Here is a 25,637-nt window from a genome sequence, read left to right as displayed (position 1 = left end):
ATGTTAGAATCTTTACCTTCAGTTTTAAGAAGCTTCATTAGGCCACTTCAGGCTTCTAATCTCCCTTATTTTTTCTGTAATTTTCTGCCTACTCCTTCCCTAGTGTTTGAGCAAACCTACTACATCAACCCACCCCCTTCTCCAAATTGTCTCTTTGGTTAGATTTCCACTTCTTGTTCTCCCAAATGGAGATTCAGTGATTTTATGTGAACCTCGTACATTCAGTGAGTAGGTGGAAAGGACTTCCAAGACCCAAGTCAAAACATAATTGTATGTTTCTTTTCCCCAGACTTTTATGAAGCTCTTAAAATTCTATTTTCAAAATGCAAGCTCTCAACCTTCTGGAAGCTACACTGGTATTTTTACCACCTATCTTTCCTGAATAAAGTGACATATTTTACCTTGTTTCATTTCCTCACACTAATTTACATTAAATGTAATAATTCATGCTTATAAAACTGAAAGGAACTCTGTGGTCTCTAAAACCAAAAATTCTTCAGTATTTTTCTGAAAAGTCAGTTCACAGCTTTCAATAGGTTTTGAAACAGTCCAAGGAATGTAATCTCTCCAAAGTTGTTTGTAATTTTTACCTCTTTAATAGATTGAATGAATTCATATTCTTCATCCAATTATAGTGAATCTTGATACTTTTGATACTGACATGAATTAACTCTTTATGTGTAATATACATTCTTTGTAATGATAATGCAGATATTTTTCCTGTGTGTTTAATGTTTTGTTCATTTTCAAAGCTCAAGGTTCTTACTTTACATACTAGAATTTCAATAATTTCCTTTGTGATTTTGCTTATGAATTCAAAAACTTATTCTTCAAGGTCTAATAATGGCCACCACACAGCACAACTTCAGAGGATGTCCTTCAAACTGTACTTACTCTGTGCTGCGCCGAATATAGCGTACACTATGAATGGTGCCCCCTGGAGTTGTACAATGTGAATGTTCTAGATCCAACCAATAATACATATACCCATTTTCCAAAGTTTTCCGATAGCTTAACCTTTTATAATACATAAGATTTTAATCCATTTGGCAACACAAATCAAAACCCCAATGAGATGCCACTTCACACCCACCAGGATAGCTATGAAAAAAAATAACAAAACAGAAAATAAATATGGCAAGGATGTGGAGAAATTGAAATCCTGGTACACTCACTGTTGGGTAAGTAAAATGGTGCAGCTTTTATAAAAATTAGTTCCGGAGTCCCTCACAAAGTCAGACAGAGAAATTACCATATGCCATGGCAATTCCACTCCCAGGAATATACCCTAAAGAGCTGAAAACAGGTATTCAAACAAATGTTTTTACACAAATGTCCATAGCAGCACTATTCACAGTAGCAAAAACATAGAAGCAACCCAAATGTTCACAACTGATAAATGAATAAAATATGCCAAATGCTTTTTTCTATATGTGGTATTTCTTGAAATGTTCAATTTTTCTTCTTTAGCCTACTATTGTGGTTATGTCAAAGTACTAGCAACTGCCATTCTTTGCAATCTTCTAACAAACTTCCTTTGTGGAGGGGTACTACTCTTATAATTAATAAATTCCACTTTTTAAATAATTTTAATATTCTTGTTCATTGAGATTAGATAATTGTCAATTAGTTGTATTGGTATTATGCTTACAGATTTGGTTCACATTTGCCTCAAAACATGGTTAAGGTAGTTTTCCATCTTTTCTTATGCTCTAGAACAGAATATAACATAGGAAATATCTACCACTTAGACACTTAAAACATCTTTTCTGCAATTCTACAGAAAAAAGTATTTAACAAAAATACAAATTATAAATTGAAAAAACTTATTTTACAAATAATCAAATGATAGATAATCCATGTTTTCAAATGAATTGTCCTCTGTTATTTGAAGGGACTGCTGTTTAAGATTTTTTGTTTTACTCCTTTTTGAATGAAAACACATACTAGTGAGATTTAGGGATATCACTGTTGCTTTACACTCACTCCATCTTCTCCCAGAGTTGTATCTTATAAGTTCTGATTTACTCTATTTTCAGCTATTTACACTAAAATTTCATATTGTCATAAAGTCTCTCTTTTTTGTTTTAAAGAGACAGGGTCTCACTCTGTCACAGAGGCTGGAGCACGATGGCAGTACAATCATTGCTCACTGCAACCCTGAACTCCTGGGCTCAATTGATCCTCCTGCCTCAGCCTGCTAAGTAGCTAGGACAACAGGCACAAAGCACCATGCCTGGCTAATTTTTCTTATTATAGAGATGAAGGCTGGTCTCCAACTCCTGGCCTCAAGGGATCCTCCTGCTGTAGCCTCCCAAATTGCTGGGATCACAGGTGTTAGCCACTGTACCTGGCCTCTCATAAAGTCTATAAATCTATACATGTGTACATATAGCCCTAATGTTCTAGTACAGACTTCTCCCATACACACTATTACCCACAGTATTTTGCATTATGACACAGGGCAAAGTATGGGAGTACTTAGGTTAAGAAATGGGTAGCCACTAAAATCAAGTATGAAACACAATCTTAACTGTCTCTCTCTAGCTTCATAGAGGAAAATGGTACTTAGCTTCCCCTGCCCCTTCTCCACTCTCCCCATCTCAACTATGACCATTTCTCAAAGAATAGTTAGAGAGCCACTACTATTTGAATCCTTAGACAAGCATCCTAAAAATACATCTTCTCAGGCCACTTTTAGTCCACTAAATCAGAATCTCTACTTTGGGTAACTGTTGATTATAAGACTCTTGATTCACAAAGCCCAACCAGAATACCTCCCGTTTATAGCAACAGGGTAAGGGCAACCCTATAATTTATCATACAAACAGGGGTATTTCTGAAAGTGAAAGGAAACCCTATTAATATTTATGCCAAGACAACAGATGCAAATCAAGGTGTATGTTCAAAGCAAGATTGCTGTGGTGCTCCACATTTTGAGAATCTGGCTAGTTTTCTAGAATCTGGCTAGAATCTAACTACTTTTAACTAAGTTAATTAAAATTATTCTCATATAGTGCAAGAGCAGTATATTAAGAAATGAAAATATAAAGAAACATAAGATCTGTACTCAGTCTTAGTGCCCACTTAGTTAGGAAGAAAGGTCACAGGATAAGAGGCAGAGATGTGCAGGAAAGGATTCACAAAGAGGTAGGATTTGAAACGGCCCCAAACGGGCCTTAAAGGATCACTACCATTTGGAGGATGAAAGCCATTCTAGGCAATGAAACAAGGTAAACAAAGATGCAGGACCTAGAAAACTCAAGTTTTACCCAGGTGGTGGGAAACACACTTTTGCTAGAGTATAGGGCTTCCATACATAATGGAAAATAAAATAAAGCTAAAATAAAAATAAAGATAAATTAGGAGACAGATGCAGAAAATTTTGAGGGACAACCATTGAGATTCTGATTCTTAATCAAAAAGCAGCTGAAATTCAATGTGGCATGAGTGCCTAGGGGAGATGGGAAGGGATAAAAGATATGAGAGTGAGATACCACACATAAAAGTAAATGCTAAAGAAGAGTAATTAGAAGAAAAAGACATCTTAAATATATCAGAAAAATTGAAACTAAACAGAAGATGGGCACATAAAACAAAAAAGAATTAAGAATAAATCATATGAAAAAATACTGACAGTTAAGATCACCAAATAATTTTTCTGAAATAAATTGGAAGAGATAAAACCAGATTATAAAAAGATGAAAGAAAACAAGAGAGAAAAGTGGAGAATATATATCTATATATATGGCGGCTCAATAAAATAAAAATAAATGGGAAGCTGGACAGCAGATAATAAGACAGGAAAAGATGACAGAATTAAATGGATTAAAAAAAAAACAACTCTTACAAAGAGGTTGATAATTGGGAAAAGATTAAAAGAGAAAAGAAAAAGTGTAGTTTGAGGCAATGAGCTAAGAGAAAAGTCCTGTTAAGAACATGGGTTTTCCTGTAAATAAAATTCACTAATAATGAAAAGACCAAAGAGATACATAAAGTCACATATTTGCAACAGTGTGTGCATATATATACATTAAGCTCATGCACAAAGTTCAAATTTACTGAGATTTCAGAGCTGAAGGAGGTATAAAAAGTAAAATGCTGGAGGAAGAAAATATTTTTTGCATATTAGACAATTTCATATGCAGTAAAAAAAATCACAAAAATTTGGTCATAATAGATTTTACATAAAAAATATGACTATTACAAATTATTATGCATTACTCAAAACGACGCTATACAAAATTAGTTTATTATAGCCTTATGATTTGTTATCACTGCAGTGTGGAATCTAGACCATTAATTTACAAGTGGAAGTGATAACCCCTTCTCTGCCAAGATATTTGGAAATGGGGGGAGAAGGCGGTTCTTGGTGGCCACAACACAGGGAGAAGCCCTACTGCACTGGCATTTAGTCAGGAGAGTCAAAGGATGTTCAATATTTTCCAAGGCAAAGCACAATCCAGCCCAAAATGTCTAAGGTGTTCCTGTTGAGAAACACTAGAGAAGAAGGAGGAGGTTGCTTATGTATACAGATAGGAGGGTTAATTTTTTTTTCTTTTATAATTCTTTTCTTTTTTCTTTTTAATTTTTTTAAAATATATTACTTTTTTCTTCATTTTTTCCCCTTCCTCCTAGGCCCATTCATGTATATGTAAGGAGGGTCAATTTTTAACTACAGTCCTCCAGCTCTATTAGCTGAGCTATCCAAGGGGCACTGATTTTTAAATTCAATTATTGTGATAAATTAATTTGCTTCTGATAAAGGTTTGCCTTCTACCTTAATCTACTGCCTCAGTTTAATTCAAAACTTAAAACAGACCTATAGTTCTAATAAAGATATTTCAGTATTCTAATCCTAAGACTTAATTATCTGTAACAATTGACAAAGAAGTGGCCAAAAGAATGTCATATATTTAAAACAATATTTAATAAGTATTCAATTTTCAAAGTAATACCTAGAGCAATGGTTGAATACACTATTTGCACTGTTTTGCCACCAAATAGGCCCATGCAACTTTTATACATCTAAGGTATCCTAAGGCAAAGCAATTTAAGTTGAGGTTTATTTAAAATTAAGAAGTTATATAAGGATAATAATGGCAATATAATGAAGTACTGCAATGGAAACACAACAAATATGAGTTAACGATGATTTTATAAAGGATACTAGGAAACAAATTCATTATTTTGAAAAAGAAGAAAAAACTGGTAAACAAGGGGAAAAAATTAAGCATTTATCCTGCCTTTACAATGTAACTGACATGATATGTGAGGCTGCTAATATCACAAAAAGACAACCAGATTTTAGGTGTGTCTTGGTAGAAAAGCACACCACCAGCACTTTTGTTAAAAAGAAAAAAAAAAGCCTGAATTTAATCAAGCCTCTTGACCTAACTCCCAAATTTATAAGAAATACTGAAGACAAAGAAAGATATTAAACTATGCCATAGAAATCCAGGTAGCAACATACAGACTCTAAGAACCCAGCCCAGTTTTTTCAATAAATAAAGTGCAAAAATGAAAACAAAAAAAAAATGAGAATTTTATAGATTGGAAAATATAAAAGACATAGCCACCAATCACAATGTATCTACAGTTGACCCTTAAACAATAGGTGGGTTGGGAAGGCAACCTACATGCAGCTGAAAATTCAAGTGTAACTTCTGACACCCCAAAAACTTAACTACTAATAGTCTACTGTTAACTGGAAGCCTAACCAATAACGAAAAGTCAATTAACAAATATTTTGTATGTTATACGTATTATATATATCATATTCTTATAATAACCTAAGAAAATAAGAAAAATACATTTACAGAACTATGCTGTATTTGATACAGTAAGTTTATGTTGTGTTTATAAAATGAATCGTTTGTCTGAAATAGCAGGCAACTGCAGCTGCAGACCTCAATCTACAGTAACACATCAAGCAATTCAACTTTTTCTTGTAATGTCATGACTTTTCTCTGCTTCTCGGGAGCAATTCCAGCATCACTAGTGGCACTTCATATGGGTCCCATGGTGTTATTCAAGGTTTACGGTATTGCACTAAACACGATGAAAAATACGCAAGATCCATGAGATTACTTTTTATAGCAATACAAAATTTACTGGAGAGATGAACTGCTCACGCAGAGATGATTAGTGTCACACGTTTTAAGTAGATACCTGAGCAACAGCAACAGGAGGTGGGTATGAAATTACTACAGATAATTTACTACTACAGGTAATACTACAGGTGGGTATGAAATTACTATAGTAGTACTGTATGCCCTACAGTTAATTTTATGCAGTTATGATTTAATACTGAATCTTTGTTTGTTTACATTTCTCTCCACTGCAAATGATGCCATGTACAGTCTGTAAATATGTACAAGTTTTGATAAATTTTAACTTTACAACAGATTTATATTTTATGGTAGTAAACGAAAAAATAGACTCATACGTATATAATTTTATGCATTTGTGACATACTTAATTTTTTCCTATTTTTTCAATACTTCTAGGCTATGTGGTTCAACTGTGAGTTTTCTGAAATTTTTGAAAATCTCCAAAAATTTTTCCAACACATTTGTTGGAAAAAATTCATGTGTAAGCGGACCCACACAGTTCAAACTCGTATTGCGCAAGGGTCAACCACATTTTATTTAGATTCTCATTCAAATAAGTTTGGAGAAGGGGAGGACAATACACGAGACAATTGTAAATTTGAATAATGGCTGATTACAGAAATACTGTAAAATTTTTAGGTATATTAATGTAATGACATCGTGGTTAAGTTAAAAAAAGTCTTTATCTTTTGAAAATGTATACTGAAATATCTGCATCTTTAAAAACACATATTAAGATGCCTGATATTTGTCTTAACATAATATGGGAGAGTAAAATGGATGTGGGTATAAATAAATGAAAGAAGATCTGCTATGAATTGATAACTAATGAAACTGGATGAAGGTTACACGGACCTTCATCATACTAGTCTGTTTACTTCTGTATATGTTTCAAGTTCTCCACAATAAAAAGCTAATGAAAAAAAAATCAAGAAATCTCAGTAGAAGGGAAAAGTGATCATTTGCAACATGCTTATTTCAGGGCTTAAAAAAGAACAAAATGAATATTTGGCAAAATCCTCTAATGGAAATGGAGAAATTAAGCATCTGGGAGGATAAAACAAAAATGTCTTCTAAATTTTTTTAAAAATCACTGGTATACTAGTTTGCACTTCCACCAACTGTGGAAAGTAGTATGGCGATACCGCAAAGAACTAAAAATAGACCTACCATTTGATCCAGCAATCCCACTACTAGGTTTTTACCCAAAGGAAAAAAAGACATTTTATAAAAAAGACACTTGCACTCAAATGTTTATAGCAGCACAATTCACAATCCCAAAGATGTGGAAACCCAAGTGTCCATCAATACATGAGTGGATTAATAAAATGTGGTATATGTATACCATGGAGTACTACTCAGCCATAGAAAAACAGTGATCTAGTATCTTTTTGTAACAACGCGAATGGCACTAGAGACCATTCTTCTAAGTGAAGTATCACAAAAATAGAAAAACAAGCACCAAATGTACTCAATACTAAATTGAACTGATCGATCAGCGAGGAGGGGATGGGTAAATTCACACCTAACAGATACAATGCACACTATCTGGGTGAAGGGCACTTACAACTTTGACTCAAACTGCACAAAAGCTAATTATGTACTCAAAACATGTATACTCCTATAATATTCTGAAATTTAAAAAAAAAGCACTGGTGTAAATGTAAAATAAAGGAAAATTAAAGGCACACTAGTTAAAACTGCCACTGAATTCCATATGGATCCCTAAGTTCTGTTCAAAGCCTTCAAATGTCAGGTTTTTCCTCATTGTTATACCAGGTAAATTTAGTACAAGCGTATATATCACAAATCCAACAAATAACACCAATGCCCCTAGAAACAAGTGTGAAGCAAAAATAAATCATAAAGCCAATGCCTCATGGCTCCCTCTATATTTTGTTGTTGTTACTGTTTAAATTGAGAAGACTACAGAAAGCAATAGGAAGCCATAAAAAATATGTAGCCACAATCTTCTGAGATCGATTCTCCTGGGGACCCTGAATAAATGGATTCTTGACCTACTAAAATTTAATGTGAAAAAATGATTCATTTGTAAAGGACCTATAAAATTGTAAATGGCAAAACTAACTAGAAGTAACCACCCTCAGAAAGGGAATGAACAGTGTTTATAAAAAGTGAGACACAAAGATACAAAAGGGAAGATCATCATGATGATTTATAAGTAAAGAAAAATAAAATAAAAAGGTAACAAAATTCATGTTTCCCTAGGCCTTTCATTCAGACTAAAGGATATGGAGCTATACTCCCCAAAGCAATTTTGGACTAGAGATGTCTTTATTTCTCCCCAGACAAGCTGGAAGTTAAACAGAATGACAAAGTATATTTGCTCTGGGACACTGAAGCAGCAAAGAAACTTTAGAATGGCATAACTGGTCCAAATCCCTCCAAAACAGGCAGACTAAATCTTGGACAATGAATAAGCACTGCAATACTGCAATTCCTTTCAAAGTGTTCTTTGTGGCAAATAACTGTAAAATTAAAACAATTATTATATACACCAAAGACCAAAAGAGACTGGGATTTTTAAGAATTGAATGACCCTAGAAATCTGACACTTACTTTTATACTACTCTATCACTTCCCACTGACCATCACATCTAAAATAGGTGTAATAAACAAGCTTATGCTATTTACCTATATGCCCCTATAAAACCAATGAAATATCAACAAAAATAACCTAAAAGTTCTAGAATTTAACTTTAATACTGCATTTAAACAAGATACAAGACACAGATTTGATTCATAAAACTCATTAGTTTCATCAAAACCATAAAAACATGGCAGGTCACCCTGATAACATTAGGTCTGTTTTGCTAAGCAGACCAGTTCCTTTTCCAAAAAGAGTTATTAGACAAAAGCAAATCCCCATACAATATCCAGGAGTAATATTTGTATACATTCACAAGTTTAGGAAAAAACAGTTTAAATAAACTACGAAACTATACATTAATAAAACAATACTAGACCCTGTGACTAGTTCAGGACCTAATATAAAGCCAAATTTCTACAAAAAGTCAGATCTACTAACAGTATTAAAAGATAACACATGCACATGTTGCTGATATCAGCTTTTAAAAATCCCTTAAAATCCTATGGGACCGGAGCACAGAAATTCTTATCTGCAGAGGGATTTTTTTCCCAACTTTAAGGCAATTAATTCATAAACATGATTCCTTCACAATACGCCAGAGAAAAAAGTAGAGGTAAATTCAAAAGTTATTCCTTTTCCCACAAGACAACCATACACAAAGAACTACAAGGCAGAAAAACAAAGATTGACCTTTTCCATTATGATCACATTCAATCCCTGACCTTCTTCCTCACAAGGAAAGAGAGTAAGACAAGAGAGAGCTGGCCACTTGGGGAATACCCCCTGAAAAGAAAATGTTTCTGAATGATAATTTAAAAAAGAAAAATGCAAGAAGGGCCTGGCACCCCTAAGACAAAGAAGGAAACTCTCTTCTTTTCCCAACTCATCATCTAGACTGTACTTGTTTATGAGAACAGTTCTGGATCCTCTAAGAGATAAGCAAACACATGAGATATATTTACACCAAGAATGCAACTATAGATCTATAATCAGCTCTGACTGCTTTTACCAGATTTCTAAAACAGCACTGTACAAAAAATGCGTTCCTGTCAAAAGTAAATCTAGATTTTTGCCCTGGATCTATTATATATACATGAGAACTTGGCAAGGTTCTCAACAACTCTCACCTTCAGTTTTGAAATCTAAATATTTACTTCATAGAGTTGTTTTGAGAATTAACCAAAATATTGTGTTAACAGGTTACTGTACTGTGAAACCCCGTACAGCACCAGGTTGGTATTCAATTACTTCCTCTTTACTCTTCTGAAGTGAGGGTGAAAGTCACATATTCATGGAAGACCATGAGTGTGTGATTATCTATCCATGTAGCTCCTTTGAGGCTGAGAAATTGGTATCTCTCTGAATACCCATATGCTTTCCCACATTTTTCAGTCACCCTGCAATTAGTCAAGACCCTGTGACTAGTTCAAGCCTTTATTTCCAGACCAAAGCACTTAAAAGTTGCCACATTACCCTCCAAGTTTCTTGCCTGGACACATGCTCCAATGGCAGACCTCCAAGAACACAAGCAGCACAGATTCAAGTCAACACACCAAAAAGCTACCCAGGAGAGTCCCTGGACCTACAGTGACTGCATATGAACAAGAAATAAACTTTAATATATTAAGCTACTAAGACTTCTAGGTTTGTTTGTAATCACAACACAGCTAGCAAATTTAATGTCTCCTTTTATAGCCTAATTGCACTTAAATGCTACAAGACAAAATACATACATAAAAATGGCAAGTTACATGCTTAAGTATTAAAGAATATCTTCCTTTCTGTGCTACAAGACAAAATACATACATAAAAATGGCAAGTTTCATGCTTAAGTATTAAAGAATATCTTCCTTTCTGTGCAATCCCATATATTCCAAAATGAACAGAATGATTAAAAGACAATATTTGAAAGCAAAGTGGAAAAATAATCCAACATACACAGAACTTTAAAAAACCCTGATATATAATGTATAGTTTCACCTTAAGAGGAAAGAACACTAAAATCAAGAATCTAAAATTTTTTTCTATTTAAGCATACAAATAAAACAAAAAAACCACAATAATCCAAAAATAAGCTGAAAATCAGCTGAGAAGCTGAAATCAGCTAATAGGAAACAGGTAAAAAGGAAAGCAAACCAATACTACAAAAACACCCTTTCACCATAAGTAGTAGCTGTAGTCATTGTCATGTAATAGAAGTAGTACAGTAGTGGCCCCTTTTCCACAGTTCCGCTGTGGTTTTAGTTACCCACAGTCAACAGCTGTCTGAAAATATTAAATGTAAAATTTCAGAAGTAAACAATTCAAAGTTTTAAACTGTGCCCTGTTCTGAGTAGAATAGAATGATGAAAGCTCACACCCTGCTCCACCCTGCCCCAAACTTGAATCATCTCTTCGTCCAGCTCATCCAAGCTGCATATGCTACCTGCCCTTAGTCACTTAAGTAGTCATCTTGGGAGCGCTTGTGTTCAAGTAACCCTTACTTTACTTAACAATGGCTCCAAAGCCCAAGAACAGTGATGCTGGCAATATGGGTATCCCAAAGGGAAGCCAAATATATGACAAAGGAAAGTTAACATCTCACTGTACCTAATTTATAAATTAAACTTCATCACAGGCATGCACAGATAGGAAAAAACAGTATATGTAGAGCTCAGTACTATTCACCATTTCAAGCCTCCGCTGGGGGGTCTTGAGAAACATATCCCCCACAGATAAGGAAGGAACTACTGGATAGCACCATAATTGCTTATCCACAATTCTGGAATCCCAAAAGTGCTAAAAAACAAAGAGTTTTTGGTAAGATTGGTGCAAAATAATTTGGTAGCAACACCTAATCTGAACTGACCTGAACCTATGCGTAGTTTCTGCTTATCCTATTTAGAATGAATATTCATACATATCTGTTGTAGAAACAGTAATGTGTTTGATTATGGAGTGCTGTGGGGGTAGTTCATAAAATACAACAAATCCATCATTTTATCTTTTTAAATCTGAAAATTTCAGCATTCTGAAATACATCTAAAATTAAAGACTGTGGACTTGTGACAATAGAAGCAACCTCTGTATTATCTTAATGATGAAAATAAAACTCCAATGAAGAGCATGGCTTTCTAATCTGTGTGTAATCTAATGTAAAACTGAATTTTGATGATTTTCCAATGGTATTTCTCTGTGATGTTAATTCAATATTCCTAGTAGAACATAATAGACAGAACCAGCCTAAAGCTACATCATACAGGGGTATAATTAACTGGTAGAAGACCTAAAAAAAATAAAAATACTGCTGTAAGCATTCCTGGCCTCAAAAAGACCATAATTTAGCAGATACTCAAGGTAGTCATTCCTGTGGTTTCACATAAAAAAAAATATGCACATATGTCAGATGATGTAAGATATATGTAAACTATAGCATGGAAGTAGCAGGAGGTGAGGATACAAGCTCTGAGAAAGTTGTAGGTCAATGAATGTATCAAGCAGGCATCACTGGTAAGAGAGGAAAAACATCAAAGGCAAACTATCCGAAAAGTCAAGAGGCAAAGTATAGGAACAAATTACCTGAGGCACGGTTTCTCAACCTCATTACTACTGAGGTTTCGGTCCAGATAATTCTTTATTGTGGGGGGGTTATCCTATGCACTGCAAAGTATTTAGCAGCATCCCGGACTTCCAGCCACTAAATAAATATCAGTGGTAGCCCCTTTCTCCCCCAGTTATGAAAATTAAAAATGTCTCCAGCCATTGCCAGTTGTCTTCTATCCTCATGAGGGTAAAAACTGCCCCAGTTGAGAACCAATGATCCAGAGGCAAAAGAAAGATTAAAAGTTTAAAGATGTTTCAGCTTCTAGATTCTAATAAAATGTCCAAATATATTAATACTTACCTGTCAAAATCAGTATGGGAAGAAAAAATTTCTTTCTATTTTTGTAGATGGACAAGTGGTTTTATTATATGCTTTTATCTCATATTTGTAGGGAATGAAAGATAAAATTCTCCTTTTTCAATCTGAAAGCCCTTGCACTCTAAGAAAGACTTGTTGATTTTCCTGATAACTAAACATATCCATCTGTTGTTACAGCAACTCCAAGGATGAAATAAAGTACCAATTAGTTACCTAAGAAAGGAACACAATTTGCAGCATATAGCTGTAAAGTAACCACATAACTTTCTCAAAAGCAGTTTTTACCCACCTTCTAATTACATTATCCGCATTGAACTTAACAGAACTGTAATAAAAATGTGATCTTTTTGATGGGAAGAATACTGTTTTCAATCAGTTATTCCTTTGGAAAATGTTGTTAGCCACACAACAGTATTTATTCCTTCTGCTGCACTGGTATATATCGAGGAAATTAGGTTTACAGTGATTATCAATTTCCTTTTATAAGCAAATAAAAATGGTTGCTAAATAACCTTTGCATAATCATATTAAATATCACAATTATGAAAAAAAGTAAAGAGTATATGGAATAATTTAATAAATTTTCTCCAATCCAAAGTCATTGTTTTGCTTGGAATTTCTATGTCAATTCAAGAGACTTCATATGCAAAGCCCCATATGCTAAGCATCATGTGAAGTAAGAGATACAAAAATGAGTAAGACAATCTCTCCCTTCAAGGAACATTAACCCTTGCAGAAGGTAGACAAAGTAAATAATTATAATACAGCATTGACAAAGTACTGTACTACAGCTATGTTGAAGCAACTATTGGCTTACTGAAAAATAAAACATCAACTCACTTTGATCATAAACCATTTAAAATTATCAGTAATGCCTGAGTCCCTGGAAAAATCCTCATGACTTTTAAGGTCTCTGGTGATTGCCAAAATTAAATTAATACTAAAACTAATAATAAAAACTATCCATCTGTAGATGACCAGTCTACAGTGGAATGAAAAATACCTACAGACTAGTTCTGCGTTTTACCTGTCTCATAAAGCAAGCTTCCGATTAAGATTCAATTTTTTATAAAAAGGAGTTCCAGGATTTTTTTTTGGAAGAATTAAATATAAAAGGACTAGATAATTAATGAGACACAATTTTGTTCTATATAATAGGGTACCTTCACATAACACACACTAATATAAGTAAAATAAAAATAATCAAATGTATAAGTAAAAAATAAAAAGGAACCTATCTATATCTACAGGAGAATTTAAAAAAGCAAGTACTATATAATAAGCAATCCAGAAAGCTATATAAATATGTTATTTCAATTGTTACCTGCCTTCATACACCAAAAAGCTTTTTAGAAAAAGCTTTCAAAATCTCACCTTAAAACACAAACAAGGAGGGAATGTATGTTTAGGTAACTGGTAAATTGTATCAATCCAGAATCCAAATTTTACAAATATTGATATAGTTCTATTCTCAGCAAAACCACAAATTCTTATAATGGGATAGTTAAAAGGGGGAAAACAGAATCATCAGTGCTTTCTAAAAATTTTTTATTATACTTTACTGGACAATCGTAGCATTCTCTATTGAATTAACTATCAATAACTTCATGCATATTCCTTTAAAAGGGACAGAGTATTTATTCATCTATGCCTAATGTTTTTAGGCTAATTTTCCTTTTTACTCAAGTTCCAGACAACTGCTTTTACTAACATTAAAACACAAACTGCTTGATACATACTCAATAAGGTGGTGAACTGACCCAGATGAAATTATTTCCACAGTAAGATGTGGACACACTGGAGAAAATATGCCAGCAAGAGTGAGGGCATGCTGCTACACTGTCTCTCCCACTTTTGTCTTGCTGTGGCCACTTTACTGACCCAATTTATACTGCTACAAGACTTTAAATATATTAATTCATTTACTCCTCACAACAACCCTCTAAAGAGAGGTAGCATTTTAATCCCCATTTTGACAGCTGAGAAAACTGAAGGACAGAAATATTTCATAACTTTAATCTAAAGTAACACAGCCAGTAAGTGGCAGAGCATGGATCTGAACTCAGAGCATATTTGCTACTGTACCAGCACTTTTCAAACCTTAATATACATACAGGTCACCTAAAAATCTTGTTAAATTCAGATTATGACTTAGTACTTCTGTTTTAGGAAGCAGGAGTGTGCATTTGTAACAATCTCACCTGTGATGCAGATGGTGCAGGTTTGCAGATCACCTGTTATGTAGCAAAGTTCTAGTCTACCCTAGAAAATGATGGAAAGTGGTGGCAACCCTTAAAAGGAAGTAGAGTTCATCCTCAAACAATCAGGATAACAAGCAAGTTCTAGTTTAGCACCTAACTACTTCTTTTCTGATTTTTTTAAAAGAAGTTGTCAAAGTTTGCAAGTATTATAGTACCTGATTTCAGGTTTTGCCAGTCAACATATTGTGAATACTATTAACTTCATGCTTGTAATACCTACTCCCAGTAATGTCTTTTCCACATCCAAAAACTATTTACAAATACCCCTGAATATCTACTTCAGAACAGATTTAATCTGAACATACTAAAGAATATTTTAAGAGTGTATATTTGTACTTTTTCATATATAAAAAGAAAGTAGGGGTCAAATTAAAAACCCAGTACCTTTCTAAATTTTTGGTGTTTGCACATGCGGTGACTCTGAGAGGTCAAGGACACCTTTTGGGAAACCAATGGAAGGTAAATGTCTTAATAAAACATCACTGAACAATTCCAGTCAATAATTTTCTTTAAAAACAGATTGGGAAATGTCCATAATACAATTTCCTTCACTCTCGTGGGTCTATCAATTACTTATACCTTAATCTAAAAGCCAGTATATAAATAGTATAAATTGAAACCAACAAATATTATATCTCTATGCTTAAGACACTTTGGCCATGACCCTCCAGTCCTAAAAGCTGAAATACCATCAAATCACTGGAAATAACATCTATGTCAAACTATCATGAAATAACATCAGTATCAAACTATACTACCAGGAAAAGAAATACCAATACTGTCAAAATATATTAAAACATGTTTAAAGTCATTGACTTAATTTAATAATTAAATCTATCCTAAGATCACCTGGGTATATATTAGACATAAAAGTGTAATAACTAAGGAATTAAAACATAGGAAAGGAATTAAGAAAATCTCCCTAGTTTAAATAATTCTGGTTTTGCCGAGTTTTCTTGTATATCAATCAACTTTTTTCTGAATGTACACAGATATACTTTACATTTCTTCCCTGAGGAAGAATTAAAGAATTAAATTAATCACATACTTTGACAAGCTTGTAAAAATCATATTCAAAATCATAATGGAATTCTGATTCAATAACTAGACATGAAAGTCAAACGTATTAGGTTTCACAGATCTCAGGCAATAGGAATTCACATATTCTAGAATTTATGAATATAGAATTTCATTTTTAATTACAGCATAAATTCATAAATTTAAACCATACAATCACCATAAAGCTAAAATTTTCATCTAAGCACCTGTGAATTAAAAGACCATAACATCATAATCTATCGCCGATCTGACATGAAGGGAAAAATACAATACAAATTCAAGCTAAATTTTATCTGTCAAAATCCTGAAATGCCCCTACTAAAAACTCAGTGCCCAAATTCCCACTCAAGGACAAGAACAAGGCCTTCTTCCACCCAAAAGACTGTGAAGACATGCGTGAGTGGGTATTTTACATGTAAGGCATATGGAAGAACACTGTCCCCAAATAAGCAGCAGCAACTTCTCCCAATCCCCTAAGATTTACATTTTGTTTGCTCTTTCTTTACTCACTTACGCAGTCACAATTAAACTCATATATTAAAAGAATTTGAGAACTATGTCATTTGCAATAGTTGACAGTTATCACAGGTTATAAAAAGGGAAAGGAGAGATGACATATGGTATTGTTCACAAGCAAGCCCAGAGTTTTGATATTTTACTAGTCTAATCATTAAATGTAAAGCATCTTTTCAAAGACTTAAATGAAGTCTGGCAAAGAGAAAAATATAAGACAAGAGAAACTTTCTATCTCACAGAAAGATTCTACTCCCTCTAACATAATCCTCAGTGACCTTGAGGAAACATTCCTGGGCTAAACAAGTAAAGCAGATTTCTTCAGCAACAGCAACGCTAGGCTATGGCTCTGAGGTCACTCAACACATGTCTATTGGGCTCTCTAGATTTATGCACATACACTAGTTTGTGCCATTTGCAGAAAACCAACAGAAACCTTTAAAAATGTTTGACCTTACATGCAATTTAAAAACATTTAAGAGTTTTGAATTGACAGGTCTTTACATCTTTCATAATGGGAAATATCAGAATACACTCTGCAAGTTAAGTGATTCTTCCAGAGAACAAATTTAACTTGACCTCCCTAAATGGCTACAGATTTGACATACCATTTAGAAGGCTGGAAGGAAATACTTTGATTTACTTGTTCTCTAAAGCAGTAGAAATATGTCACATGTGTAATTTTTAATTTTCTAATAAGCACATTAAAATGGCAAAAAATGAAATTAATTTTAATAGCATTTTTATAGCCAAACATATCCAAACACTGTCATTTCAACATATAATAAACATATAAAATAAAATCAATGAAGTATTTTACATTCTTTTTTTGTACTAAGTTTTCAAAATCCAATGTGTATGTTACATTACAGCACATGTCATTTTGGACTAGCCACAACTGAAGTGGTCAACAGCCACATGTGGCTAGTGGCTACATTATTGGACAGCACAGCTCTTAAGTAATACTTTGAGATCTGACACACCACTATCTCCTTAAAATTAGTTTACATTCATGTTTCCTGTTTGAACTGAAATGGTTGTGATTACAAGTATAAGCAAAACCGCTAATTCACTGGATAAATCAGGATCAGATCACCTTATCGGAGGATCCAGTTAACACACACAATAAGAAGCAATTGGATTATACCCTATTACATCTCAAGTAGACTTCAGAGAGAGGGTCTGATCACAAATGAACACAACTTGTAGCAAAAATATAGGTTAGACACTAAAACATCGTCCTATCAAACTATAAAACTGCCACTGTCATTCTTGAGGACATCTCTCTATGCAAATTATATTGTTTCTAAGTTTGTAAAATTTTGTAAAAACCCAGAATACTATAGATGAAATGAAAAACAATTACTGGGGAAAAATTATCAACCAGCAACTTTTAATGTATCTTATACCAACCAACAATCTTAAATTATTCTGCCTGAGTTAATTCATTTACTGCTTTTCACACACATATTTCAACTACCAAAATTACTGAGAAATTTCCCAAGCAATTAGGACATTTGCTTAAAATGTAAATAATCCCAACAATGCATTCTCTAGAAAACTGAAACCATTAGCTTAGCACATAAAATCTGTCCTTAAAGCAAGTTACAGAATAAATCAAACAGAAACAACTATACTCTTGTTTACTACATTTACATTTTGTAACACCACATTCAGCAATTTACAAATTTGGGAGGTCAGTTCAGATAGCACATAAGCAGTAACTTTTAAGCTTAACAAAATTTTAGAAGTTTCTGCAATATACTTCTGAATAAACACACTCTACCAGAAATACAACACAACAAAAACCAACCCTATTCCTGCTAATCTAAGCACGCAAGTAGTATATTTATAAATCCACAATGTATATGATACATGCTAAAAAGTATTTTTTCCTCCCAATTTTATTTAATTCACCTTAGACAATTTTTTTCTAACGCAGTTGCAAAGCTGTAAAGCAAATGTAGCCTCTTCTGCTGCACACATACCCAGAAGCAATACATAAATCTCTTGATATTTTTCCACAATCTGAAATCAAAACAACAAAATTTCTTACCTGCAGTTAGGAGGAGGATCAAGAGTTATTTCAGCTAGCTCCTTCTGAATTCTGTTAGTGAAATGAGAACAGACAAAAAGGATTTGAGGTAGTCTGCAGAATAACCGGGGAATTACACTGCCCTCTACCACCATGCAGTTAAATGCAAGGCTGGCTTTGCCTTCAGTAATGCTAACATGGCTGCTTCCTCTTTGTTCTCAGAGGCATAACCCAAATCCCTTAACAGAAACTTTGCAGCTTTTTTTCTCACTTGCTACTGTAAATAAGTAAGTCATTTACACCTGGTTTAAGAAATAGTCTTCCACTACTACTCAGTAAAGGATATATAATCTATTTTCAAACACTTTTTAGCAAAGAAATTCTCTTTTCAAGCTTATATGCAAATGAGACAAAAAGGGAGGAGGGAAAGCACTAGAATATTTGACAATGACTTCAAGTCACTTTTACTGAGCTAAAAATTAACAGGCCATCACAGAAGCACATTAATAGTTTTGACAATATTTTACCTGTAAAAAAAAAAGTTTAAAATTTACAAATATCTTTACTAGTAAAAAAAAAAACTTCCAAAGACTACTTGGCATTGTCACTTAACCATTTCTGATTTTCCCTGATCGTAGACACAGCACTTAAATTTAATAAATTTTGAGAGAGGATAAAAATATTTAGCCCTGAGTTAAGGGGGGGGGGGGGTCAGCAGTTCTCTGATTTTATTCAAATTTAAGGGCTTTCAAACTTGATATGTTTAACATGTTCTTCAACAAGATTACAACAAATGGAGGATATTAAATTATTTCAAAGACTGCTGTTATTCAATAAGATATTCTCATTATTACCTGATTACTGATATGATAAAGATAAAAATCCATAGAAAAATAAGAGTATTTCTGAATCACAACAGAATGCAATATTTGATCAGTTTCTACATTTTCTTTTTCCTTTAGTTGTAATAAGAATAATCTAATGCTGTAAATACATTTTGTGAATAATTACTAGAGTTTGTGGATACTCTACTACTACTACCACCGCTGATGGAGTCCCATTGATAGCATCTTTTTTTCAGCATCACAGAAAATACAAATCAACAGGAACCAAGTGATCTTTCACTTATATTCAACAAAATGTTTCTCCTGTTGTTGAGTATTAATGTGTCAAGCACATCCAACAAGTTTTAGAGTGAAGAGGCACAAGGACAATGAAAGTTTCCGATCACCAAAAGACACCTAAAATTGTAAATGGCTACTTGTCAGTGTTTTTTGCCCTTACAAGAACACAGAGGGATAATCATAACTTTACTACAAAAAGTTATACCTGTGATGCAGGATTTAAAGTTGTGTTTGTAAAACTGGAGGCAGACTTGGCACACAAATTTAAATCTGCTTTCAAATATAGCTAAGGCCTGGAATTTACAAATTTTCTAGCAAATGTGATCATTTCTGATCATTACGTTTCATGAAGAGAGATACTGCTAATCTCTAGGAGTGTCAATTTCATTAAAGAAAATTATGACCCATAAAAGGAAACATCCCCAATGTACCATATAATTTGGGTTCAGCAAATTTTCCTTGCCAACTCCTTAAACAGTTTGTCAGAATGCTAGTCTAATCTCTACCCAAGGACACTCTTATTGAAGTTACCAAAGTTCAGGGATAAGTTTGCTGAAAAGCGTAATTCTAGTGAGGTCACTCATATACCACCTAAAGAATGACAACTCATTCAAGTATGAATAAAACTGATCACGAAGCAAACATTTCTTAACTATTGCTACTGATGGAAAACCAACAAAAGCGTCCAACCACTTGGAAGACGACCTGACACTGCTCAATCATTCTTTTACACGTTACCTTTTAGCACTAGTGGATAACTTAGCAGTGGTTTTGCTAGAGAGTTTGGTGTTTTTCTTCTGTTGGGTGGCAGAAGGTTTTCTTTCTTCTTGTTCTTCGGGCTCTGGAGCGGCTGGGTCTCGCTGGTCCGCATCTGAACTGCCACTGCTGGTGCTGGGGCTCTCATCATCGGACCTTTGCCTATCACTTGACATCTTGCTGAAGTTGTCTCTTGGAAAACTTTTAAAGAGAATGGGGGTGAAAGGAGAAAAATGTTAAATCTAGGAAATAAAACAAGAGCATTTTCTTCTCTTAGTATTCACCTAAAACCGTGTTTTAATGAAAAAGCTTCAAAAGTATTCACAGTTATTGTACAACAAGGTTATAGGGGAGGTGATGTGTCTCAGAACGCCAGCGTTCAGGGATTTACCGAACTCAAGTTAGAAAACCCACTCACATTTTTTTCCATCTCTTGGACAATCTATCAATTGTCTACTTTCTCAGAAAGCATGAAACAGATTTGCCAAGGAACTTAGGCAACGAGCATTAATAACATATGACACACTGTAAATAACAGATCTCGCTGAAAAATGCTAAAAAGTCACTAATAACGTCTAAATATTTACACACTGACATTGGTCAAAGCTACCAAATTCCCTTTCCCAGAGGAAAACACACCCTGTTAATCGCCCATATGCTTATTTAAGGTGGCGATTTCTCCTCTGTGCACGTAAAGCCTTTAAACACAACACTTAGAAATTTAAAAATCAACTAACAAGCTGCTCTAGTTGCTTCCACGGCCAGCAGAGAAGATTCATCCGGCCAAGACCGAGCTGCCACCCTGGGAAAAGCAGAATCCAAACTGCACCTTCTGCAAAGCTCCCAATGCCACCAAGGTTCCTCGCTCAATTTTTACATCACGGACCGACATTTTGTCCAAAATAACGAAAAAAAAAAAAAAAAAGGAAACAGAGGAAAAACAAACAAACAAAGCCCCAAGAAGTACAACAAATTTCCGCGCCCGCGGAGGCGAGCCGCGGCCGGCGGCCACGCAGCTCCGCGGCCCTTTGTGGGGAGGGCCGCGCGGGGGCCGGGGCAGCGCTCGCCGCGCCGGGCGCCAAGTGATGCGGGCAGCCCGGCCGGCCCCGCCGCGGCTCGCGGACACCGGCGGCGCGGGCGCCCGGCGCGAACAAAGCTGCCCGCCCCCGCCCCCGCCCCTCCCCCACCGCCGCCGCCGCCGCCCCGGCCGCCCCCCACGCGGCCCCCCGGCCTCGCCGCCTTACCTCGGCCGCCCGCCCGGCCCGCTCGCGCGCCGCTACGGTGTGGGGGAGGGAGAGAGAAAAAAACCCTTCCTTAAGGAAATGGAGGCAGCTGGGGGGGGGAAAGGGGGGGGAGGGTAAAAAAGAAGCCGAGGAGGCTCTGGCCGGGGAGTGTGGAACATTGAAAGTCGGAGGGGGTTGTGCAGTGCCGGGCTCCGGCCGGAGGGTGGCGCCGCCCAGCGCCTTCGGAAAAAAGGGGGGGTGGGAGCTCGGCTGGGCGAGGGCGCGAGCTCCCGGCGAGGCGGAGGGGACGCGGGAGACCCCCGCGCGCTGTGGCCTCCCGCCGCCGCCGCCCGGCTCGACTCCTCCCGGCCGCGCAGTCAGCAAGTTCCGAGGCGAGCGCGGGGGGAGGGGCGGGCGCGGCGGCGGTGCGCGTGCTCGCAGCTTGCCTGGTGGAGGGGTGCGCGCCGCCGGCGGCCGGCGGGTGCGAGCTGTTCCCGCGCGCTCCCGCGCGCGCTCTCCGCGCCTCCGTTCGCCCGGGGGGCGCACGCGTCCGCCCGCGCGCGGCCAGGACAAAGAGCGCGGCAGGGACCCGGCGGGCTGGCCCCTGCCGCCCTTGGCCGCGGAGCCCGTGCCAGAGAAGGCGGGGGCGCGGGCGCCGTCTCGCGGGGCCGCCGTGCCGCGGGGTGGCTTCCGGCCTGGGCCAGCCTCTGGGGCGAGGCTGCCCACTAGGCTACCCACCCACCCGGGGCTGGCTGCGTCCCCTCCGCTGCGCACGGGCCGCTGGGGACCCCGGGGCCCCACGACCTAGGCAAGGGCCCTGGGCGCGTGGCTGGGCGCCCGCCTCTGCCCGGGGGCCGGTGGGTGTTGTTGAGCCCAGCACGGAGGCCGGGGAGAGCTGCCTCTTGCCCCGCGTGGGGGCTAGAGGAAGGGGCATTAAGGGAGGTAAAAAGGATTTGGAGACTAGGGGACCAGTCTGTTTCTCTTTGGCTCACAACCTGCATCTGTCGCTGCCAAAGGGGACTATTTTTCGGATGGTTTGAAAGCTTAAAAATCCAAAACAATTTTTTAAATGTCCCGCTCAGGATTTTAAAAAGTGGGGGAGAGGAGTTGAGCAAGGGAGGGCGAGGGCTAAAACTTGACACTTTCCTGTAGTACTATTCTGCCTTGGACGGGAGATGGCAGTTCTGGAAAGAGAAGCCCTAAATGATGTTGGGTCAGAATGTCCACCCAGAAGAGCTTCAGATAGGGACAGCGAAGGTTAGTTTTGTTTGTTCTACTATTCTTTTTGCAGAGTCTCCAGGTGGAGTTTTTGCCCCCCGGGCACAAAGTAGCTGGAGTACAAAAACTTCCTGTTTGCAGCCCAGACCTTCTTCAGCTACTGAGAACTTGTTCTAGTGATGGAGGCTCGAAGGAATTTGTGAATTCCTCTCCCACAAGTGTCCAGGGGCAGGGGTGCTGGAAGAATGTGGAGTTCACAGAGGGAGTGAGAATGGCAGAATTATAACAGATGAACCAGAGTTAAAGAACAGAAGAAAAGTCTGAATGAGCCAACTTTTCCTCCAAGTAGAAAAGTTTTGGTAAAGGGTTGCTCACAACTCTAAAGAGCAAATTTTATTTATGTAATTTTCCAAAAACACATTCATTCAGTGAACTTTATCTAGGGCTTTATGCTGCTGGGTGCTAGACACACAAACGTTCAATTACTGTGTGACTAAAGCCAGGTCTCCCTACTCCCTGCTAGGAGCTCCCAGTGCAGAGAGGGAACAGTTGATTAAAGTTCACCAGGTTCATAAGGACGAAGGATATTCCATTCAGAATGAACAGAAAGAATGTCTCTCCTATCTCAACAAAGAGGATGGCTGTGTGCAGAGGAGCATTTTGATTTGGCTGGATCAAAGGGCGCTTCTGGGAAGAACTTGTTAGTGAAAATACAAGCAAAGGGTTCCCCCAGTTTTCACAATGTGATGCTATACAGCAAAAGCCAGCCAATTTGGAGTTAGAGCTTTGTTTGGAATGGGGAGCTGTAAATGGAAAACTATATATTAAGAGTAGGGTCTTCTAGGAAATTTAATAACACAGAAATAGCCTGAAGGCCTAAATGCCAATTGCTGATGGGATTTGGGTGGGGCCAGGAAGTTGGTAGATAAAGATACTTAGTTGTGTTTTTGGTAACCTCTTCTGTAGAGGAAAGGGTATTGGGCTAAAAAGCCAGGGCCCTAGATTCTAATCCTCATTCTACCAAGTTTATATGCCTTCAGGCAAGTTACTTATTTCAACTTAATTTTTCTCCTGTGTAAAAGGAGATTGTATCAAAGGTTCTAAGTCCTCTCCTGCTCAGAAATTTCATGATTCTTTGGTGAATTTGAAGTCACGGAGTTTCACTCAACAGAATGTTTAGGAACTACTAAGTGCTTGGAAGATGGGTTGTTCATGCTTTTACTGAGCTCCATGTGTAGCAGGGCAACCAGCAGTGTAAGGCTACAGAATGAGAAGTGCCATATTAAAGGAATAAACAATGAGAGTAAAGCATTCTTAATTGTCAATTAATAATTAGTAATGGAATTATTAATTCAGCTTGGAGTTGTGGAATATGGGGTATAGGTCAACAGAAGAGACACTGGGCTGGACCTGGAGTGATTAATAGGGCCAGTGTTAACATAGATAATATAGATAATGCTCTTAGCAATACCTGGAACTTAACAGGTGTTCAATAAGTAATACTGATCATATTGTTAAAGTCACCATAAAGAGAACAAATGTCTCCAGAAGGTTAGGGAGAGTAGCGGCCTGCCCCCACAATGTTGGGTGCCTAGCTGCTGCCTTCATTCAGCTTACTAAATGGGTTGTTCAGATGATTCCTTTCAGCTCACAGCTCCCCTCCAAGGTAATAGGACCCCACCACCTTGACCAGAAGCAACTTGTAAGTTATAAATTGCTTCGAATGTGAAGTTCTTCTTCACAGGACACCCTGTTTTGTTACTATTTTCTCTCTTTTTGGGGGGCTATGTCTATTCTTGAAATTAGAGATCATATTTTATAGACACTCTGGGGGCATACAAATTTGTAATTTGTATGTGCAGTTATCTTATAAAATATATAACAAAAAGTTTTGCAATAACGCTCCTGAAGGTAGTACCCCAGCTCCCTCAAGATTGTTCCCTCTCAGTCTCTTTTTTTCCTTCCTGTTGGTATGGGGTCCTGCCAGCCTGTCACTTACAACCCTGAAAAGCATAGAGATAAAAAGAAAGATACTGAATCCAATTGCAATAGATATTAATATTACCACAATTACCTCCTTTTTCCTTTTCTACCAAATATGACTAAAAGAGACCTGTCCCTATAGTAAGGGCAGACAAGGCAGGCCCCAGAATCCATTACACCTCTCTAGTTTGGGAGATGCTTTTTCCTGAGCCTTTCGATGAGTCTCAGTGTTATCTATATACGTAAGTAAATCTGTATCTAACCAAGATTATACAGGATATATCACTGAGTTGCTTAAGAAGTTTCTGAATTGAGTGATCATGTAAGCCAGGGTGAGGCTGCAGATCTTAACTCACCCACCATGGCCAGCAGCATAACTCATACATAATAGATGTAGAATAAATACTTACTAATTTATTTTGTTGATTTTAGGGTGCTTGGTTTCCTTCCACACAATAACTCTTCTCAATACCCCTTCATTTTACCCCCTACTTTTTTTCTGTTTCTTATGCTTTCCATTTACATATATCCTTCAATCCTCTTGCTATACAATTTTCTCTTTCTACCCATACAAACTGGATTAGTTTAATAGGAAGATATTTCTTGGCCCAGCCTTAGTTTACAAAGCCATGCTTGCCAATGTTAGTCCCAGTCTCTCTGGACCCCCCAAGGTCCAATGCACTACTCCACATCTAGGTATGTCTCCATTGTGTCATGTTTGGAAACCTGTTGTGTGCCAGACCAGGAGCTGGCCCCTGGATATGGAAAGGTGCATAAGCCTTGGTTTGACTTCAAGGACTTCAGATTAACTCAGTAATCATTTCCTGCTGTTCTCCTTTG

General features: G+C 36.9%; 1 protein-coding gene across 3 annotated transcripts in view; it reads right to left on the bottom strand.

Annotated features, from left to right (window-relative positions):
- UBE2E3 (ubiquitin conjugating enzyme E2 E3) overlaps positions 1-22,270 on the bottom strand; it is an 86,694-nt gene extending 64,424 nt beyond the window's left edge. The window contains exons 1-3 of one of the 3 annotated variants that reach the window (XM_012785820.3): positions 22,043-22,270; positions 20,356-20,574; positions 18,515-18,565 (exon numbers count right to left, since the gene is read on the bottom strand). In XM_012785820.3, coding sequence (XP_012641274.2) covers positions 18,515-18,565; positions 20,356-20,549 — 245 coding nt within the window. In that variant the 5' untranslated portion in view covers positions 20,550-20,574; positions 22,043-22,270. Of the gene's footprint in view, positions 1-18,514; positions 18,566-20,355; positions 20,575-21,110; positions 21,508-21,617; positions 21,995-22,042 lie in introns of those variants that run through there. The other 2 variants (XM_076005723.1, XM_012785818.3) reach the window with 2 other exon arrangements.
- Positions 22,271-25,637: the final 3,367 nt, after the last annotated feature.

This window comes from Microcebus murinus, chromosome 8 (assembly GCF_040939455.1).
Source record: "Microcebus murinus isolate Inina chromosome 8, M.murinus_Inina_mat1.0, whole genome shotgun sequence".
In the NCBI taxonomy this organism is placed as follows: Eukaryota; Metazoa; Chordata; class Mammalia; order Primates; family Cheirogaleidae; genus Microcebus; species Microcebus murinus.
This window is presented reverse-complemented; position numbering and strand designations above follow the sequence as displayed.